Source organism: Euprymna scolopes, chromosome 21 (genome assembly GCF_053919585.1).
Source record: "Euprymna scolopes isolate OS-2025 chromosome 21, ASM5391958v1, whole genome shotgun sequence".
Lineage (NCBI taxonomy): Eukaryota > Metazoa > Mollusca > Cephalopoda > Sepiida > Sepiolidae > Euprymna > Euprymna scolopes.
In genome coordinates, this window is record NC_136502.1 from 73,166,631 (window position 1) to 73,189,983 (window position 23,353).

Consider the following 23,353-nt stretch of genomic DNA (forward strand, 5'->3'; position numbering starts at 1 on the left):
AAAATAATGTGCTTATTCCCTATAGCACCCAGATTAAAAAACAAATTCTTACCCCCTGACGTACAGAAAATTTAGCACAACAGGAAATTTCATAAATATATTGAGTTCGTTCGTTTTTAAATTAGAAAAAAGGTACTTGTGCAGTATCCTACCCAAGAAAAAAGGTACTTGTATAGTACAGTACCCATAGAAAAACAAAGGAAATCTTACTTGCGACATACATAAATGTAGTCAAAACCGAAAATCATGTAATATATTCGAGTTGTATGATATTTATATAAGAAATAAGGTGCTTCTTTATTATCGCACTCTAATGTACAAACAAACTCTCACTTGTGACACACGGAAAAGTTAGCACAAGAGAAAATTATGTAAAATTTTTGAGTAGTTTCATCTATATCTTAGAAATAACATACTTGTATATTATCCTACCCAAGAAATAAGGTACTTGTGCAGTATAGTACTCATATGAAAAAAATCATACCTGTGACTTGCATAAAAGTTATTAAAACCGAAAATCATGTAATATATTCGGGTAGTATGACTTTTAAATGAGAAATAAGGTGCTTCTTCACTATAGCACTCTGATGTAAAAACAAACAAACTCTTACCTGTGACATACAGAAAAGTTAGCACAACAGAAAATTATGTAAATTATTTAAAATATGTGTTGTACATTACCCGCCCTAGGTAAGGAAATTCTTTTCCTTATACATGCTGTAAATTTCCTGTCCTAGGAAAGGTACAATTATTTCATACAAATAATACCCGCCCTATGATAGCTAAAATATTCCTTTGCTCAAGATGGCAAATGATATATAGACATAAAAAATTCCTCTATCCTAAGAATAACAGGCATTTTCAAAATTTTTCTCATTGTCTTACATGGCCCCGAGCAACGCCAGGTGGCCTTGCTAGTTAATACATAAAAACATTAACATGGTTAGTGATTAGGCAACCATTACTTCTGAGTGTAGTATCAGTCTCAGCATTCCAGTGACTTTAATCCCTCCCTCCTTAAGAAAAGATTTTGCAATTACTGCCATAAGGACATTAAGGACGAAAATATGAACTCAGGATTACTTGATATATTTACGTGATTTTTGGAATGTTACAAATATCCCTTAGCGTGCATTGATCCATTTAGCTGATTTTTGGAATCAGCAGTACATCCATGTGATTTTTGGAATATGACATCTTATGTCAATGTAGTACATCATAAATATATTATATGCATCTTTTTTAACAGAAGATAATGACGTCATCACTGGAAGTAAACACGTCAGACTACCATCCCCTCTCTACTCGAAAAAAAGGAGGAGATTATGCCTGGGATCTCATTAAACACATCAAATCTATTAACTAACATTTAGTATAATCCATATATTAATACGATAGTGCATGTGTTCTTAAATCTCAACCAATGAAAATTGCCAGAAAGCGTGACACACAAAAGAACACACACATATCGTATTAATATATATACTATCATTGTCATCATCATCATCATCATCATCATCCCCACCACCACCGTCATCATCATCATCATCATCATCATCATCATCATCATCATCATCGTCATCATCATCATCACCACCACCGTCGTCATCATCATCATCATCATCGTCATCATCATCATCATCATCATCATCATCATCATCATCTCTGTTGTTACATTTTGTGTCTAGCTCTTGATACTGCCAATTTTATACTGATAGGCAGATCATAACAAATGAGCATAGGCTATCAGCATTTTCTTTTCTCAATCTTCCAGCACTGTCTGCAAGATTCCGGTGGTTCCCAACAAGGCCGTCTTCTAAAGCACTCCAACATTGCAATGAATATCAATTTTCTCAATGCACTTGTCAAAACCTTTTGTATCGAGGGCTCCCATCACAGCAGATACAACTTCTACTTTCATCAACTTCCACGATCTTTTTATCTCCTTTATGTCTTGGTACTTTTTGACCTTCTCCTTTCCTTTCTTTTCACATCAGCTGGCACTTATATAACAATAATTATTGCCTTGTGTTCCTTTTTACTAACTTGACTAAATCTGGTCTCTTTGCTTCAATCACATTATTACATTGGATATTCATATTCCACAATAATTTCACATTATCACTCTCTCCCACCCTTTCTGGAACATGCTCGTACCATTTTTCACTGCATTCCAACCCTCTTTTCTTGCATATATCCCAATGTACCTTTCTCGCAATGTTGTCATGACATCTCTTGTACTCCTTTTGAGCTTACTTGTCACAACTACTGACAAGGTATTGTACAATCTCACCTTCCTGTCCACACAGTCGACATAGGGGACTTTCAGCCGTTTTATCAATGTGATACTTTACATAATTTGTCCTGAACATTTGCTCCTGTGCAACACTTTCAAATCACATTTTAACAACCTCTGCTAGATCTCTACTGAATTGCATTTTCTTCTCACTTGTCTTTTGCTTTTTGTTCATTTATTGCCCTAAATTCATTGCTCCTTACTAGTCAACTCTCTTGCAATTTTTCAAATTTTGACACAATCTTTATAAGCTTGATGATGCTGGTGGTGATAGTGGCATGGTGATGACGATGAAGGTGTGTTAGAATTTGTACTAATTTAAACATAACACATCAGTAGGTAATAATGTTTTCACCTGAAATGCGGAGATTTGAAGGGCATTTTATAATTAATCAGAAAGGGACATTTCCAAGGCAGTTTATAATTAATCAGAAAGGGCATTTCCAGGGCATTTTATAATTAATCAGAAGAGATATTTGCAAGGTATCTTATAATTAATCATAAGAGACATTTCCAGGCCATTTTTATATATTTATAAATAATTAATTGTCCCATGAAAAGATATACAGTTGGAAATGTAAACTTTCAGACTATTTTCTTCTTCTTTTATGCATTGTTTTACACCTATTAGTTTTCATCTTTCTTTTCACATATAATCTATCGAAATCATTCTTTAGATGATGAACTCCATTCATCGCATCGTTTCTCTTGTCTTCCTGTCCATATCTCTCAGCTCATTTTCTTTCCATTTATAGTGACTGCCACACACGGCCAAATCTTCAGTAGATACATTCTCATAGCAATCACTATTTGAAACACATACACGTATGAAGTATGCGTAGGATTACAACATCATAATTTGCTCATGCAATAAAGGAATTATGTCGCGCTCCACATGCAGTGATACAACAAACAGGTTAGAATCTTCTAGAACACACGTGTATAAGGTTTTGCTCATAAAAATCAAAACAGTCCAGGATGCAGTTTTACAAGTAAACATCACCACTGCCCGTCCTCAGTGCGGACTCCATCTATTTAGATGTAAAACAGTTTTGCCGAGAATGCTTTGAAAACTAAATAAGTTTTCTCTTCAGATTTCACCAGCCCAACTCGTATCTAAGAGACTCCATTCTTGTGGGATGTTAAATCACCCAACATGACCTTGCACACGTCATGCACCTTAAATTCTCAACATGTAAAATTACCATATCGAACGAGAATTATTCCTTCTTTTCAACAATGCTATTTCGAACTGCTGTTTTCATATGTGATGAACACACGCATGATGCTTACGAGACTTACTGACTTTCTTTTCACCTAAGAAAATAACCATGTCTGTCACTCTGTTCATGAAAATCAGCAATCTTAAACTTCATGCCTTTTCCACTAGAAACTTATTAGTTAAGCCTGCCTAATGTACACTCGTTGCAAAAACCTTAACGTTGGAACAATATGAATTAATGTTTCTTAAACACGTAAATAAATGTTGTTATTTCATCTCAATACAACGATCCTGAGTTTATTGTCAAGTGTCGTTATTTTTCTAAAGTTATTCACATCTTTTTATTTTATATGAGTGAAGATGTGATTCAGGGAAAGCCTTTTGCAAATCATTAAATTTACCTTTAACAGTCCCGTGGATACTCTACTATTTTCGACTTCTAGAGATTTCTGCAACTGCAACATCTGTTTTAAAAATCGATGGATCCTGATTGCAAATTGGTTGTCCTGCCAAATAACATTCATTCCTATGCATTGAATAATACCTACCCATATCGAAATATAGCTACTGCCAATGTGATTATTGTGGATATTTTGTTTTTTCCCCATGTATTTATTTATTTATTTATTATTATTATTATTAGCAGAACTCGTGGAAATTCCATGGTAGTTGAAAACATTATCACACAAGAGAATAAGTGTAATATTAGTTCCGATTAGACCATGAATTAAAAAATAAATATTTTTGTAGACAAATATGAATAACTGCCTGAGATATATTATTACAAGAAATAGAACTATAGTAAGGCATCAATTTTTTTATTAGAGATATAATTTAATCAAAGTGACTTGTAAATCAGTAATAACTATGTCACAATCTTTTCTTGATAATCTGATAATTTAGCATGTAAGTAATAAGATTTGTTAGAAACATGTTACATATCAACTTTTGCAATTTCTTCATAGTGGTAAGAAAATGGAATGGACCAGTAATTGGTGGGATTTGAATAATGAAAAATAAAAGTGTAGGATGTTAAAAGCAACATAATCGTGCTTCACACACCACCTTTACAACCACCATCATGACGTCATTTCTTGAAAAAGACTCTGCAGTTTTTCCAAATGTGTTCAGAAATAGACTGTTTTATTAAAATTTACATAACATCGAAAAGCCAGGTAAAAATGAGCACCGCTCAACACAAATTGGCCTACTTGACCCGCACAGAACACTAACAATTAATTAATGTGGTGGTGGTGGCAATAGAAGTAGTGGCGGTGGTGGTATCGGTGGTGATGGTAGTGGCAGTAGTGATGGTAGTGGCGGTGGCAGTGGTATTGGTGGTGGTGGTGGTGGTGGCGGCGGCAGTGGTGGCAGTGGTGGCGTTGGTGGCAGTGGCGGTGGCGACGGTGGTGATGGCAGGTTGTGGTGGTGGTGGTGGTGGTGGTGGTGGTGGTGGTGGAGGTGATAGCAGTGCTGGCGGTGGTGCCTGCAGTGGTAGTTGCGGCGGTGGCAGTTGTTGTGGCGGTCATTGTTGTGGAGAGCGAAATGGCAGTGATGGTGGTGGTGGTGGATGCTTGATGATGCTGGTGGTGATAATGGCATGGTGATGACGATGAAGGTGTGTTAGAATTTGTACTAATTTAAACATAACACATCAGTAGGTTATAATGTTTTCACCTGAAATGCGGAGATTTGAAGGGCATTTTATAATTAATCAGAAAGGGACATTTCCAAGGCAGTTTATAATTAATCAGAAAGGGCATTTCCAGGGCATTTTATAATTAATCAGAAGAGATATTTGCAAGGTATCTTATAATTAATCATAAGAGACATTTCCAGGCCATTTTTATATATTTATAAATAATTAATTGTCCCATGAAAAGATATACTTAATTATTCGAAGAAATGTTAGGGGTACACTCACTTTTGTGATACACTGTAAGAGACATTTTCTTTCTTGATTAAACCAGCCCAATTGCCCCTAAAAAATATATATAATTATTTTATTACTATAATAATTAAATACCTACGGACACTAGTGTTTCATCCTTTCGAGAATCTTCAGTGCAGGGTGTCACGATTAATACCAGTCGAACGATTTGAACCCCACAACACAAGACATCTCTGGCTCGATTAGCGAAGACCTAATCCATTTGGCTACCATTAACCGCGTGAAATAACGTTGAATTTAAACATCTTAATTTTAAATGTTCATTGACGTCAGTAAGACAGTGATCTAATCGTTATACAATGATCTATGCATAAGAGCTAAACTGACCGACTTTAATTCAACTGAAAGTGCTCAACGATAAGAAACAAATTTCTTAAAGGGGCTGTCATAATTATATATATATTGGATATATTTAGGCAGCATATTTTCATTGAGACAAGTGTTATTAAAAAGCATGGAATTTTTCTGTTTCACTATTTTTTTTTACTTTCTCCAATCTCCAAATAATTTTTTTTGCGTTTTTCTCAAAATTGTTTAGGTTGGATCTTTTATATATATATATATATATATATATATATATATATATATATATATATATATATATATATATATACCACGTTACAGGTGTTCAAGCATGATAACTAATGAATTTAATGAGGTTATTAAGAGTGCTCAATAAAAGAAGAGCAAGATATATTTTTATTAATACAAACAAATTTACATGGTCACGACATTGGACATGCTAATGTTTCAGACAATTAATCAATTAAAAGCAGATATCCTCATCAGGCAACAATAAATGGTTGCTTTCCACGTAAGAAACCATTTTCAATGCTTTTTTTTTTTACTAATGAGTCACCACTTATGCAACTCGACAATAAGGGCTTATGAGATAGAATGATTCAGTTGAGTGATGAAGAATATTATGAGTAAGAAAGTAATGTTCGAAATATTATCTCGAAACATATACGGATACAAAAAAGGATATTCAAATGTGAAGATGCCGTTGGACAATAACAGAGTTCAATCAATGAAGCTGGCTGAAAATTGGTAAAATCCGTAAAACCATTGTTACTACGTACATCTGCAGACTTGGAATAAAAATATTTGGCCATATAGATCTATAGATCTTTGGAGGATTTGAATGAAAGTTCTGCAGGAAAAACTGTGAGTGTAAATATTATAAGTTAAAGAGAATTTTTTATAATGTGCTGAATTTTGGGAGATAAATGCAGATTTTCTTAATTTTTATAAATTTTATGGTGAAAGATCTTGGTTTGGTTTATATCAGTTTTACATGTAATCATATCATTTCCAAGGATGAAGTGAGAAAAAAAAATGGGTACTAATCTAATTGTAAGGAGTGCAACAGTGAAGTAGGGGGGGGGGGGTAAAAAAAGAATCAAAGTAGTTAAATGTATTTGGAATGGAAAAAGCCAAGATAAAAGTAAAGACAACTGAATCTGGGGTAAGTTGTGGGGGAAAGAAATGTTATTTAGAATGGTTATGAATTGGCCAAAGTCAGAATGAGCAAGAAAAAAGAAGGGTTTTGTACTCAGGTGAATGGTCGGTCTATCAATTTACTGTTTTCTGGGCCAAGTAGTATTAAATTGCATATACAGTGCCACGCAAAAGTATTGGATACATTACATTTTTCTTCATAACTTTAATTAGGGTTCAAGATTTTACCTAAAATTTGGTCACTATATTCCTATTACTATTCTAAATTATATTTGGAGTAGTAATTACAAAATCAAAGTTTAGAAAGTTTATCTTTAAGGAAAAATATGAATCAACAAGCGCGAAAGTATTGGATACACTTCTTAAAAAAATTATTTTTCTGAAATAAATTTAAATGACTTTTGCTTAGCGTGTTGCAATAATGTAAACGAGTTATCACTGACCAATCAGAGAGCTTTATATTAAAATAATTTTATAAAATTCTTCCAGTTTGGGCTCACTCCTTCAAAGTCAATCAGTTCATTTATAAAAATGCCTAAAACTAAAGAGTTGCCAATAGACATCCGTCAAAAAATCATTGATAAGCACAAAGAAAGAAAAGGGTATCGAATAATATCAAGGGAACTTAACATACCACTTAGTTGTTCGAACATGTTTTTCCTCACATATACACACCCACATGTACGCATGCACATACGCACACACATGCATGCATATACACATCCTCATACACACACCCACATGTACGCGTGCACATACGCCCAGACACATACATATATTCACATTCATGTATATACACTCACATTCACGTGCATACACATGCACACGCTAACGTACACACATGTACGCACACATGTGAAACGTCACTTCCCCTGAAAGGAATTACTAGACATGTGCAGTCAGAACATTTACCCCGATATAAAAGTCCACAACACCATTCAACTTCCTCTTTTCTTCCCTTTTTGCCTGGGTTCATCAACCAGGCAAGTTCGGCGTCCATAGCTCTTAGCTTGAAGACTTTTCCACGTGAACGACTGCTATCATGAATGCACGGTTTTGCTGAGGCAAACACTCCCTTTCTATTTCCCTTTCTACGTGCGGGACGACTATTTCTCATCCTCGACTTCATTCCTTTCTTTTCCACGCATGTAGTCGTCAACGCCTGTATGAACACGTGTTTCACCTAAATCATTTAATTTTGACAGAAAATAAACGACATGTTTATTTTATTCAGCAATTGAGTTTTGTTTCCTTCATTCCATTCGTTTCATTATTTTCTTTTGTAGCGAGTTAGGGTATTTATATCCTGGTCCGCAACAAACGATGGTGACCCCGTTATTTCAAAATGAAATGAATGAGTTCGAATGAAACACGCGGTAAACTAAACTCTCCCACACAAATCTATGGCACGCACAAAAAATAATTTTTCTCTAAAAAAAACCCAAACTTGTCGACCACGAGGAGGAACATTTTAAAACCACGCACAAGAAATTGAAATATAAAAATTTCAACAAAAAACAAAATCGAACTTCAACAGACGGACTCCTACAACGAAATCATGGCATTAAACATTCCACCCTTCAACCCGACAAATACAAAAATATGGTTCGTCCAATTACAGGCCATATTTGATGCTAAATGGGTAACATCACAACGAGCGCGTTATTGTTACCTAGTGGAAAAACTGCCGTTGGAGGTGGTAGAGGAAGTCACTGATTTTCTCGAAAATGTACCTGAGGAAAGACCATATGACACGCTGAAGCAAGCAATCCTGCAACGAACCAGTGTTTCCAACAAAGCCATGCTTCGTAACTTGTTCACACAAGTTGAGTTAGGAGACCGTACGCCTTTTCAACTATTTCGCCACATGAAAGCCTTGCTGGGAGACAACAAAATGTCAGACAGCATCATGAAGAGTCTATGGTTTGGTAAATTACCCCAAATACCAAGCAAATCCTCGCTCCGATGTCGGAGGAGACGGCAACAGAAAAGCTCGCCGACATAGCCGACAGAATTCAGGAAAGTTCCCGGAGCCGACAAGTATACGCCCACCAATGGCAACCTGACCAAAACCAAGATGAGGAATTAGCAGAATTAAAGTATGGCGTTGAAAAGCTTTCGAAGCAGCTAGCCGACACACTTCAAACTCGTCAACATTATCCCAGAAACTACAATGACACGCGGCGAAGTTACAGGCGAAGAAATTCAAGCAGGAACTGATCCACATCACGACATAGACAAGATGTTTGTTTCTACCACAAGAGATTTGGCGTCGACGCAAGGAAATGCACTACACCCTGCGCGTTCAAAAAACCAGCACAGGGAAACGAACCTTCCAGCCAGTAATGACGACTGTAGCTGGAGCACAAAAAAAAGGTTGTCTGCTTTATATCCGTGACAAAATTTACGGATATAACTTTTTAATAGACACCGGAGCGGAATACCGACACTGCATGGACCCAATTTTTCAACCTACAAGCTGCCAACGGTACAAAAATACCCACTTTTGGTGAAAAAACTTTAAATTTGAACCTTGGAATGCAAAGGAATTTTTTATGGAATTTCACCATAGCCAGCGTGACCACTCCAATTTTGGGGGTGGATTTTTTAGCCCATTTCAACCTGTCTGTCGACATGACTCATCATACATTGACAGACAACGAAACGAAGATTTCGGTGAGAGGAACTACCTCGAAATTTTTAACCACCGGAATCAGCACTGCCCTACCTGAAGATTTACACGTCCACCGGTTACTCCAAAAATTTCCTCAACTTTCTCAGCCGTTTAAAAACATGGACCCCATCAAACATAGCGCTAAGCACTATATTAAGACAACAGGACCGCCCGTCTATTCAACCCCCAGACGCTTGAAACCGGATAAATACAAATTGGCAAAATCCGAGTCTCAAAACCTACTCCACATGGGAATAATACGGCCCTCAAAAAATGCTTGGTCATCACCACTCCACATGGTACAGAAAGCTGACAACACTACATGGCGCCCGTGCGGAGATTTTAGACACTTAAACGCAAAAACAGTTCCAGATAGATATCCTATTCCCCATATCCATGACTTCGCCAATGGACTCCAAGGCACCACAATTTTCTCCAAACTGGACCTCGTTAAGGCATATTTTCAAATTCCAGTCGCGGAAGAAGACATTCATAAAACCGCACTGACCACACCATTTGGCCTTTACGAGTTTTTAAGGATGTCTTTCGGGCTGAGAAATCCCTGTCAAACTTCCCAGCATTTGATTGACAAAGTTTTCAGAGGTCTGCCGTTCATATTCGCATATGTGGACGACGTTTTAATCGCCAGCAGAAACCTCGAAGAACATTGGCTACACCTGGAACAAACTTTCGAAAGACTGTCACATTTCGGTCTTCAACTAAACATCGATAAATGTGTTTTTGGCCACCAGGAAGTTCAATTTCTCGGTCATTTAATTGACAAGGATGGAATCTCCCCTTTGCCTGAAAAAGTAAGTGCTATTTTGAATTTCCCTCTACCGACATCTGTCAGGCAAGTATGCTATTTTGTAGGCATAATTAACTATTACCAACGCTTTTTGCCCAACTGTTCCACGTTACTCGCACCTTTAACGGACTTGTTAAAAAAACAAACGAAAAACCAACAGTTAGTTTTGGAAGGACCTGCATTACAGGCCTTCGAACAATCGAAAACTGCTTTGGCAAACTTCACCAAACTTACATATATCCAAGATAGCGATACAACGGAACTTACACTTACGACAGACACATCGGAAATAGCAGTAGGAGCTGTCATTCACCAAATTTCTTACAACAAAATGACCCGTATTTCATTCTTTTCTGCCAAGTTAAACAAAGCGCAGACTAAATATAGCACTTTCTCGAGAGAGTTACTTGCAATTTACCTTGCAATTAAGCACTTTAAACATCTCCTCGAAGGCAGAAAATTTTCCATTTATACGGATCATAAACCTCTAACATTTGCTCTACACAGACATGTCGACAAATATGGTCCACGAGAAATTCAACATCTAGACTTTATAGCCCAATATTCTACCGATATATGGTACGTAAAAGGACAAGAAAACGTTGTAGCTGACGCTTTATCTCGCGCAACAATTGCTTCTTTAAATTTCACTCCACTAAGTATGGAATTAATAGCACAAAAGCAATTAACCGACACCATGCTCCCAGCTATAATGGACAAAACTTCACTGAAGCTGAAAGAAATGCCGATCCCATTCGGAACAACAAATTTCTATTGCAATGTTTCACAAAAACACCCTCGCCCTTATATTTTACCCAGCCTCAGACAAGATTTCCAGCAGTTCCACAATTTGTCCCACCCAGCAAAACGTGCCACCATGAAATTAATAGTGGAACATTTTGTTTGGCCAAATATGAATACGGACATCCGTAGTTAGATCAAAACTTGCATTCCTTGCCAAAAAAAAAACAAAGTTCACAGGCACACAAAATCACCTTCAGGAACTTTCAGTGTACCAGACACTAGGTTTACTCATGTTCATATCAACTTGGTTGGACCCTTGCCCACTTCAAAAGGACATACCCACATCCTTACTATAGTCGATAAATTCAGCAGATGGCCGACAGCAATACCAGTGAAAGACATAACAGAGCGATTTTACAAGATTGGATAGCGATTTTCGGAGTGCCCTCCGTAATCATAACGGACAGGGGCTCACAGTTCCAATCAACTCTTTTCGCTGAATTCAACCATTTGTTGGGAACAAAGCACATTAAGACTACTACCTACCATCCTTGCACAAACGGTATGGGGGAACGATTTCATAGACAATTAAAAGCATCTTTGGCTATGAACGAAAACAAATCGGACTGGTCAGACAACTTGCCACTCATTCTCCTAGCAATTCGCAACACTGTGAAGGAAGATTTGCAGAGCACACCTGCAGAATTAGTTTTCGGATCAGCACTGATTTTACCAGGACAATTCTGCGAAAACAATACAGACATTTCCCCAACGACAACTTTTGTGACGGACTTAAAACATAAAATGTCACGATTAAAATTTACTCCAACGAAAAAGCCAGACAACAACATTTTCATTCCAAGCGATATTCACACCTATAATACGATGCAGTAAACAAAAGACTATGTCCAAATTATTCCGGACCTAATTTAGTTCTAAACAGAGGTAAAAAGTATTTTAACATATTAAAAAGTGAAAAAAAAAGACACTATTGCAATAGACAGACTGAAACCGGCATTCATAGACGAACAATTACACATTTCTCCTACTCCAATACAAGAAGATACACACTCAGAAACGGACAAAGAAATTACAAAAAACAACACACCACAAACAACAACAAAAACTGGTCGAAAAGTTCATTGGCCAAAACATTTCAAACAATACATAACTTATTGAAAAAAAAAAAGAAAAGAAAAGAAAAAAAGTATACATAAAAAAAAAACGAAATACGTTTCTCTTGCATATATAAATATATTTTTTTCTCCCCAGGAGGGGGAGTCTTGTTCGAATATGTTTTTCCTCACATAAACACACCCACATGTATGCACGCACATACGCACACACACACACACACACGCATATACACACCTCATACAAACACCCACATGTACGCACGCACATATGGACAGACATGTACATATATTCACGTTCACGTATATACACTCACATTCACGTGCATACACACACACACACACGCTAACGTACACACATGCCTGAATGAACACGTGTTTCACCTAAACCATTTAATTTTGACAGAAAATAAACGACATGTTCAGTAATTGAGTTTTGTTTCCTTCATTCCATTCGTTTCATTATTTTCTTTTGTAGCGAGTTAGGGTATTTATATCCAGGTCCACAACATAGTACAGTTGGAAACATTATTGGAAAGTTTAAAAATCCTGGTGAAGCTGTTGCAAATCTTCCAAGATGTGATCGGCCAAGGAAATTAAACGAAAAAAATCAAGGTGGGTAAGCAGAAAGGTACAAAAAAAACTTTTCTTACTCGTGGGGAAATTCAAACAGACCTCAGGGAAGCTGGGATTAATGTGAGCAAGGATACAATCAGTAGAGTTCTAAATCGTGCAGGTTTTGTATCAAGGTCTCCAAGAAAATTTCCATTATTGAAGCTTAAACATGTTAGATCACGTTTGAATTATGTTAAAACATATGGGGAACAACCCCAAGAATTTTGGAACAAGGTAATCTGGTCAGACAAAATACAAATCGAAATCTTTGGAAGAAACACAGCAACACATGTATGGCATAAAAATAGCACCGCCTATAACAAAAGAATACCATTCCTACGGTAAAGTTTGGCGGTGGTTCGATTATAGTATGGGGGTGTTTTTCATCCAAAGGTACTGGTGAACTAGAAATCATCAATGGTAGAATGAATGGATGTACGTACAGGGAGATTTGGGAGAAAAACCTCCAGAAATCTGCTGATTTGTTGTGACATAATAGAAATTTTGTGTTTCAGCAGGACAATGATCCCAAGCATACTGCCAAACTAACCAAAGAATGGCTTAGAAATAACAGAATTGACGTTCTTATTTGACCCAGTCAGTTTCCAGACCTCAACCCAATTGAAAATTTGTGGAAAATATTAAAGATTAATGTTCACAAAAGGAATCCACAAAATATTCAACAACTAGACCAGTTCTGTAAAGAAGAATGGAACAAAATACCTGCATATCTTTGCAAAAAACATGTGTGCAACTATAGAAAGCGAGTGGAAGCTGTTGGACGCAATAAAGGCTATGCAACCAAATATTAAATCAATGTATCCAATACTTTTGCGTTAGTTGATTTATATTTTTCCTTTAATATAAACTTTCTAAACTTTAATTTTGTAATTACTACCCCAAATATTAATTAGAATAGTAATAGGAATATAATGACCAAATTTTAGGTAAAATCTTGAACCCTAATTAAAGTTATGAAGAAAAATGTAATGTATCCAATACTTTTGCGTGGCACTGTACATACGTACATATACAGAAAGTGGTATAACATACATCAAGACAGATATATGCATATGCATGGATATATACTTGAAGACACATACATATTATCAAGCTCAAGAATTGTAGCTTATGTTTTCAAATATGTTAAGATTTGTAATTAGGAGAGGAGTCTAGAATTAGTTCATTTCAGAAAATGTCCTAAGTATTGAATTAGGGTAGTTAACAAAATTTTATTTTAAATTTAAGAGTTGTTTTTATTGAGCAAATAAATCAAAAATAAATTAATTTGTGTAAATATCTGACTAGTCAGAGTTTATTTTCAATAATATTTTAGGGTCGATTTTGATTCTAGTGGAGGTTTATTGTTGCAGTCATTATAAGGGGTGCCTAGCAATTTAAAATCAGTTATTGTTGCGACTAGGACAAGATCTATTTTAAACCATGTAAAATTATATTCTTCAGGAAAGTTATTATAATGAGGCTAAAAATAAGTTAGAAGCGTAGTAATGGTATGAAAATATATCTTGAAGAGGCTTAAGGGTGATATTATATTGAGTCAATGGATTAAAGAGTAGTGGGTTAGGTGCAGATCTGATAATTGGATTATATTGTCCAATGTCAAAGGGAGGTTGAGGGGAATAAAATCAAACAAAGCATCATGTAATTAAATATATGGTTTTCTTAAAAGTTGTTATAACGGTATGAGCTATTCAATAAACTTATATCATTGCATGGTGGTTATTTTCATGGATGATAATTAGTTTTCTAAAAGATTATTTGTTAAGATATTATCGGTAGTAAATATATTGTGAGTTGGGGTATTTAGATCGCTAGGTGCTTTCATGTTAGTTATATTTAAATCGTTTTATGTGCTTATAATATGAGATCAGCTCATTCTTAGTATTGATTATATTCTTATTCTGAGTGGAAGTAATTATCTTAACTGCTTCTGAAAGGCTGAGATGATTTAAAGCCCAGTGTATATAATCTTGACTTTTTGAGTAGAGTCCATTTTATAAAAAAGGTGTGTCTTTTAAAGCTAAGATTTTAAATTTGAAATGTTTCTGCTTTTTTTTTGTTTGTTTGTTTTATCATAGTTGTCATTGTTAAAGGAATGGATGTGGGTTGATATATGTAATTTTATTAAGATGGGGGTGGCCCCAATGTAGGTGTGGGCTTCTAAGGGTGTCTGTATTAAGTTATTTGTTTAGTATTTTATATTGGGGTAAGGTTGAGAACAGCTTAATAGGTTTCAGGGGTTATTGTTGCTTTAAGTGTGGACTGCAAGAGTGTGGTGTGTAAATGAGTATCTGGGAGAAGTTGTGTGTGAATGGCAAGTGCTAATATGAGTATTATTAGGTGGTTATATAGGAGGATCATTGCTTAGACCTAAACTTTGAATATTCATGTTAGGAGGAGTTGGAATGTGCGATTGTGCATTAGGGTCAATTAGTGAGGGATTTGATTATCCTTTTTTGTATCTGTACATATTTCTATATAATCTTTCTTAGGAAAAAATATGAGGGGCGTGCAATAAGTAATGCCTATAACCCACTTCCAGTTGTCTGATCTAGCTGAAATTTTGCATGTGCAATGATTTATATCTCTACGGGTTATGTGGCAAATTACAGCTCTGAACTAATTGTGGTTTCTGTTTTACAGGTGTTTGAACTGAGTCAGGTGTGAAATGGAGCCTGTTGAATGTCGAGCAGTGATCCGGTTTTTGTATTTGAAAGGACGCACACCACAGAAGACTTTTTATGAAATGAAACAAACTTATGGTGATAATGCCCCATCATATGACCTTGTAAAACGCTGGCATCGTGAATTCAAACATTGCCGGAAGTCTGTGGAAACAGCTCCCAGACCTGGTCGCCCCTCCCTTCTGCCATTGATGAGGCATCTGTCCGTCAAGTTGAGACTGCCATTTTGGAAGATGTGCATTACTGTTTGCCAAATAGCCCAAGATGACAAAATTAGTACAGGGTCTGTGGAAACTATCATTCATGACCATTTATATATGCATAAGGTGTCTGCCAGATGGATTCCCAGGTTGCTCACACCATTCCAGAAGCGAGAACGTGTTGAGTGCTCGAGGATGAATTTGGAGATGTGCCAAGAAGATGAGTCAAAGTTTTTTAAAAGACTGATTACACAGGATGAAACCTGGGTCCATCACTATGATCCAGAGACCAAAGCCCAGTCAATTCAGTGGAAGCACTTGGACTCACCACCTCCAAAGAAGACAAGGATGCAACCCTCTGCTGGCAAGGTCATGCTCACAGTCTTCTGGGACCAGGACAGAGTAGTGATGACAGATTTCCTGGCAAAGGGTACCACAATTACAGGAGCCTATTATGCTTCACTTTTGAGGAAATTAAGGGAAGCTATCAAAATCAAGAGGCGGGGCAAGATCAGCAAAGGTACCCTCCTCCTGCAGGACAACGCTTCGGTCCACAACTCGCATGTCACCAGATCAGAAGCACGGGCGTGTGGTTATGAAATCTTTCCCATCCTCCCTACTCTCCTGACCTTGCACCCTCTGACTTTCACCTCTTCCTAGCCATGAAGTTGTTTTTGAAAGGAAAGCATTTCCCAGATGATGCAGCCTTGATTTCTGAAGTCACGTCGTGGTTGGAGGACCAAACTGGGGTTAGACCTCTTCAAAATTGACCTTTTTCTTCAAACATATAGAAACTGATATTATTCCCATTCTCCAAGGTCTAAATTAGCTAAATATACCAGTTATTGTGATCTTGGACCTTGGCTATGCCTGCCTCAAGAGCCATGTAATTTTATTGTTGACATTTTTCAAAAACGCTGCAAAATTTGGGATATTATGTCCTTATTTTCATTGTAGCTTTCCAGAGGTTGATGCTATAGCATTGAAAGTGGTAGCAAATGAAAGCTAATAAAATGAAAGAATTTTTTGTAGTGTCCCAGCTGTTTGTGCAATGTTTGGAGAATGGGAATAATATCAGTTTCCATATGTTTGAAGAAAAAGGTCAATTTTGAAGAGGTCTAACCTGGGGTGTTCTACAAAAACGATCTCCAGAGCTGCATCAAACGATGGGAGAAATGCATAACTCTGGGTGGTTCCTACGTAGAGAAAGACTAATAACTGTGCCAAGTTTTGTTGCTCTACTGCTATGGGAAGTGGGTCAGGGGAATTACTTATTGCATGGCCCTCGTATTTTATGAAATGAATTTAAATGAGAGTTGAAAAGAGGGATGACCATCACAGACAAATAATAAAAATATAGCATTGGGTGGCCAAAAAGTTCATCCGTTTTATTTTAATGCCATCTACTAAAGATCGTTTTTTATTCTTATTCTTCGAATCCTGTATTTGGTGTAGTATGTTGATTTTAGTGTGCAATAAGCCGCTTAGCAGAGTTCTTACATTTTTGCATGTATTTTAGGTCGTGAAATGAAAGATCAAATGGAGCACTACTGACATCTGGTGTTTTTATTACAGAAAAGGAATAAAGCTACAAACACCTGCATAAATTATAAATAAACTTTGTTCTAGAAATGGTTTGCTCAATTCTGACAGCAACTAAGCGAAAGCCATAGTTGAATAAGATTGCCGTTTTTAACAACCAAACAAATTACAGACATTCCCAAGATTTCTAAATCGAAAATGAATTGCATAAACTCGGTTATATTTCTAAATTTGATGTTTGGGTTCCTCATAAATTGACTAAAGATAAAAAATAAACAAACTTTTTGGCCAACCCAAACAGAAAGAGAAAAACATGCAACAAAGAGAAGGGAGGAGGGAGATGATAAAGAAATCATGAAAACTTGAAAATTTAAGGACAAACTTACTTCCAACCAAAAGATTTCTCTGGACAAATTCAAAGAGTGATTGGCACCCAACAAAATCTGTGTGATCAAGTCTTGTCAAGTCGGTAAGGGTCAGTATTGATCTCAGATTCTTTATGTCACACATCACATGAGTCTTTCCCCATGGGTTCCTGTCCGTGAGTATTTTGCAAGGTAACTTACAAGATGTGCACCTTGCTATGGGGATACTGTTATTATACCAAATAATTGGTGTATCTTTGTCAAAGATGCACTGAAATGCGAAACCTTTACCAATCTCAGAAAAAGCAGTTCCGTTTAATGGTTTAAGCTCCAATGTACCTGTGGATACTGACAGAGAAAAAATGTAATTCAGTTTAAGACAAAATTATATATATTTGTGTGTGTGTGTGTGTGTGTGTGTGTTGTACTTCAACCTTGTGTCATACATTGAAGTTCACAATCTTACCTTGTGTTGCTTGCTCCTGTACTGTATGTGTTATTTTATGTGAAATAGAGTAGTTTGCACAATTCCTAGTGAACAACCTTTTTTTGTGCAGCTGTCAGCATTACACTTCAACGTTGTGTCATAATCTCATCATGTGCTGCTTGCTTCCGTACTTAACTGATCTTGCCAGACCGAAGAATCATTGCCTGCAATTGGGTTTCTTTTATAATTCTAGAAAAGGGACAAGTCAAAGCAAAACTATTTTAAGATAAGATGTCCACACTCTTAGGCTTCCAATCAAGGTGACGTCTTTTCTCACTGACTCTCTTCTTGAGCTATGTGATGTCACATCTGTTCCTATCAATTCCCACAGCTGAGTCGATGCAAACCTTAATGTCACCAGGTCGACTAATTGAACTCTATTCCCTGTTATTTTGAACTAATCAAATTATATACTAATGGGGCTACTCACCCAATATTTTTCTCAAAATCTTATTATCTGTCTCTTCATTAAATCTACGGGAAATTGATGTAGAAGTTTCAAAATGTTTTTATATATATTCTAACAATTTTTCGATTTTCTTTTTGCAATGATTTTTGAGGTCTGTCGTTTTTTGTTTTGTTTTGTTTTTTTGTATCTAACATTTTATGGGTTTTATACCTACTAATTACACAATTAAGGACACTTTTAGACCTATAAACAATATTATAAATTTCTGAAATTGACTTTTTTCTTGATAGTTAGCGATAATGAGTTTTTTCTCCAAACAGAAGCATTTTGCATGCAGAATTTGCCATATTATTTAAAAATAAATTCCTAATGATAAATGCGCTTTTACTAGTTGACAAACTCCATTGAGTTTTTTTAACAATGTAAATTAAAGATTTTTGCAAATTATTAACATCGTTCCTTAACTTTTGTCCAGTAGCTTATTTCATTTGTTCATGTTAATCTTTATTTTTTTTTAAGTTGTTAAGTAAAATTTTGTAAGTTTGTATAATATTGGCGTATTACACCCTAGCTTTTATTCAGTAAAATTTCATATATATATATATATATAGAAACACTCATCTATCAATAATTCCCCCCACTCTTTATCTGTGCCTAAACCTAAACGTAGATTCCATGAACAAAGCTTCTTTCTTAGAACTGCACGCCTGTGGAATTGTGTTCCGTTTTCCTGCTTTCCGGCTGACTACAATATGGTTGTGTTCAAGTCTAATGTAAATAAGTTCTTGATGAGCCGTTCTATATAAGTTATCAAATTTAACAAATTTTCATTACTAATGATTACTATATCGTCCAATGTCTACTGTACTCTCTTTAACCCTTATCCTTGAGTGGCCTCTTGGCCTTGATAAGTGGTGATGCCTATGTAAAATATATATATATATATATATATATATATATATATATATATATATATATAAATAATTACCTATAATTGCACTTTTCACATGTATTCTTTATTAGATCATCAGTCACCATTATTTTGCAGAACACGGTGGGAACAATACCTATGAATACAACTAGATCTTGATAAAAACTCGTTCCATAAAGAATATAGTGTATCAAACATTACTACAAGACAAGTCCATTTAAGAAAATGCAAGACACTTTCATGAATTAGTTTAAATGTGCAAAAGCTCTTTCATGATGATTATACAGGACTGGATGGACCATTAAGAAAACTATAGAACAGTGACAAAATCTCACCGCAGATGTATTATTAAATTTGGTGCCGTTCTATCAAATAGTTTTTGAACTTGTAAGTTACAGGTGAACAGACAAATAAAAATACTCAATTATAAATAGCTTAAGTAAAAACATGAAATATCACTGTTTTTTTTTTGTTTTGTTTTTTAATTTATCATAGAAAAAAAAACTATTAATAAAAGATAATAAATGGAAAATTATTAATAAATTTTGAAGTTTAAGATTGACCAGTAGACAGATAGATAAAAATGCTCAATTATACTATAGATTAAGTTAAAAATTAAATATTACTGTCTATAGTTTGTCATAGACAAACTATTATTAAATAAATAAGAAGTTTTCTGCAAGAATTTTTAGCTGTCTTTTATTTTCTAACATGCATTATTTCAAATTGAGTAAAATTATGTCCAGTATTTTGAGAAAACAGGTAGACAGACAAAAAGTATTCAATTATAATGTGAATCATTAAAAAAATAAAATGTTACGGTCTTTATAATTTGTCATAGACAAAATATTAATAAATGAATTGTCTTTGCCACTAATAACTTTTTAATAGTCTTATCTTTTCGACTAGTATATATATATATATGTGTGTGTTGCCACAAGCTTGAGGTCATATCATGAGGCCTACTAATTGAGACTGAGAAACAATGGCATCATATTTACCAGCTAACACTTTCTGTGGTTCCTGCAAGACTGGGGTATATGGCTCTGATTACGGTGTGCTTACGAACCAGAAGGAAACGATATAGTTGAATGTTTGACAGTTTAAAAAACATATCAAAGTCAATAGGTTGTACAGATTGTGAAAAGGAATGCTGCCAATTTTGATTTAGATTACAAAATCAAATATTTTTATTCGTGCCGACAGCTTTTTTAACTCTTTTATTTTCCAACATATGTATTATTGTCAAATTTGGTGCAATTCTATGGAGTAGTTTTTGAGCCTGTATATCTCAGTTGAAATATGGACGATGCAGTAAAACTTCCAGTTTTGATTGGCGCATCTTTAATGTGATATCGCTGATGTAATAATCTAGTATGACAAGAACTTTTGGAAACAAATATCAGATAGTTTAGGCTCGGGATAAACAAAGAGTAAAAATCGAATTACATAAAGTAAGATGTAGACTTGTCTTTTTTACTTACCATGTGAAAAGGCAGCAACATTTAAGATTAACATCAACAATTTCAGGGAAAGTTTCATTTTCTATTTATCAAAATAAAACAAAAAATTTTTTTAAATGTGAAATGAAATGATATAAATTAAGATCGATGCAAAAAGAAAAGAAAACTAAACTTTCACTCATTAGAGTGCATATCTTCACCAACAACTAAAAATCAAATTAAGACATAAAGATGAAAACATTTCTAAGTCGAACATCAGCAGAGAAGCATTTTTTAAAAATCATAAGTATTCTTAATCTTATTACATCGAGCATCCTAGGGCTCTTTATGCCAAATCTGATGCAAATTTACTAACTAGTTTTGCAGTCCATAAGTGTTTATTATTATTATTAGTAGTATTATTATGAGTAGTAATAGTGGTGGTGATGGTGGTAATGGTAGTAGTAGTTTAATTTTGACACCCATATGATATAACTGGCATCTTAAGTGATCTTTATGTTAAATTTAATGAAATTCTGTCCAATAATTTTTAGGCTTTAAGTTTTAATTAGTTGTAGTATTATAAGTAGTAGTAGTAGTAGTAGTAGTAGTAGTAGTAGTAGTAGTAGTAGTATAACTTTTACATTTCTCCATGGTACATTTGACATGCCAAATTAAATTTAATACAATTTTGTATTGATTATTTTTATAATTGACAGTAGTAGTAGTAGTAGTAGTAGTAGTAGTAGTAGTAGTAGTAGTAGTAGTAGTAACATATTTACTCCCTCTATGACACACCTGATATCCTAAGAAAGCTTTATCTCAAATTTAGTTAAATTTTGTCAAATGGTTTTGGATCCTATAAGTGAAATTGCAACATAGGATAGAGACACAGACAAATGGTAAATTATGTGACTAACAGTTGATTAATTATGAGTTCGATTTATGACAAGTATTTCATGATATTAATGGCCATGTAGTAATCACCAGGAAATAGTCCCATGGTATTGGCTTCCACGGATGAGAAGTTCTTGTAAAGAATTGATGGAATTCCGGTTGGTTTTAGGCACACAGAGTAAGGAAGGAAAGTTCTTTACAGTGGGTGGTAACTAGACGAGTTCTTGCTGTAAATGTTCTACAGAGGTAGTGGGGAGAGCAGAGATTAGAGCTCAGTCGACCACCTACCATGGAAATAATGATAAAGTAGAGAAAAACTAGCAACGTTTTTACTGAGAGAAAGGAGCAGTGGGAAAGAGAAGAGATCATCCTTCACTAGATTGTGAAGTTGGTTTGTATTAAGGCAGGAAAGCGTGCCCTAAGCAGAACCTCCCCACATGTGGAAGCAGTATTCCATCTTAGGATGTATCTGAGTCATATACAGATATAGCATTGTATCAGGAGTCAGGTGCTTTCTAGAATGGTAAAATGATCTAACCATTTCTTTCATCGCTCTTTGGGTACCTAACATCTCATATTTGTTAATTGGATCCTTGAAGAAGTGTGACCTTCCCCTCCTCTGTACAGATGAATTTTTTTATGTCTGATTTTTATATATTTAAATCATCATAACAGTAAACATTCACTTAATGTTCTTGGTTCCATGTAACACTTCTTCATGTTTTGTCTGGCTCATGTGTATTAGTCCCTGCATTCAAGGGTTTTCCTTAATATTTCAGCTATTTTTATTATTGTTATTCATTGTATCTTTCCAGTCATTCGTCTGATTCCACTTTCTCCCATTCTTTTTTCCAAATTTTTCAGAATTGTTCCTAGTGCTCCTACTATTATAGGTACTATCTTGATTTTTTTTTTCAGTTCTCTGGCTAGCTGTGTGTATTTGTTCCATTTCTCCTTTTCTTTGATATTTGTCCTGTGGTCAGCTGGAACAGTAAAGTCTATGATTTGGCAGGACTCTTCTTTCTTGTTAATTATTATGACATCCAGTCTTCTTGCTTGGATGGGTTTATCCATTTGTATGTCCATGTCCCATAGGATTTTGTGATTCTCGTTTTCAGTTATTGTTGCCGGCTTATGTTTGTACCATTTGTCTGCATGTTTGAGATGCAGTTGTTTGCACAATTCCCACTTGGTCATGCCTGTTCTTGTATTCCTTTTGTGCTAGTTTGCTACATTCACTTACTATATGGTTTATCATTCCGTTTCTTTGTCCACAGTGTCTGCATTTGCTGTTTTCTTGTGTTTTGTCGATCTTTGCTTTGATGTGGTTGGTTCTTATCGAGTTATCTTGTGCTGCTGTGATTTGGGATTTAGTTTCTCTGTTTACATGCCCTTTTCTCATCCATGTCCAAGTGTTTTCATTATTCTCATCTTTTTTCATTCTTACGAATCTTCCATGTAGTTGTTTCTC

The 23,353-nt window shown here is 35.3% G+C and overlaps 1 protein-coding gene across 8 annotated transcripts in view; it reads right to left on the minus strand.

The window, feature by feature from the left end:
* The window catches only part of LOC145242489 (uncharacterized), a 66,463-nt gene that overhangs the window by 33,298 nt on the left and 9,812 nt on the right, over positions 1-23,353 (minus strand). For 7 of the 8 annotated variants that reach the window (XM_080105551.1, XM_080105549.1, XM_080105546.1 and 4 more), the window contains exons 2-3: positions 21,028-21,088; positions 17,738-18,064 (exon numbers count right to left, since the gene is read on the minus strand). In XM_080105551.1, the coding sequence (XP_079961677.1) occupies positions 17,738-18,064; positions 21,028-21,085 (385 nt within the window). In that variant the 5' untranslated portion in view covers positions 21,086-21,088. The remainder of the gene's footprint in view (positions 1-17,737; positions 18,065-21,027; positions 21,089-23,353) is intronic. The other variant, XM_080105552.1, reaches the window with a different exon arrangement.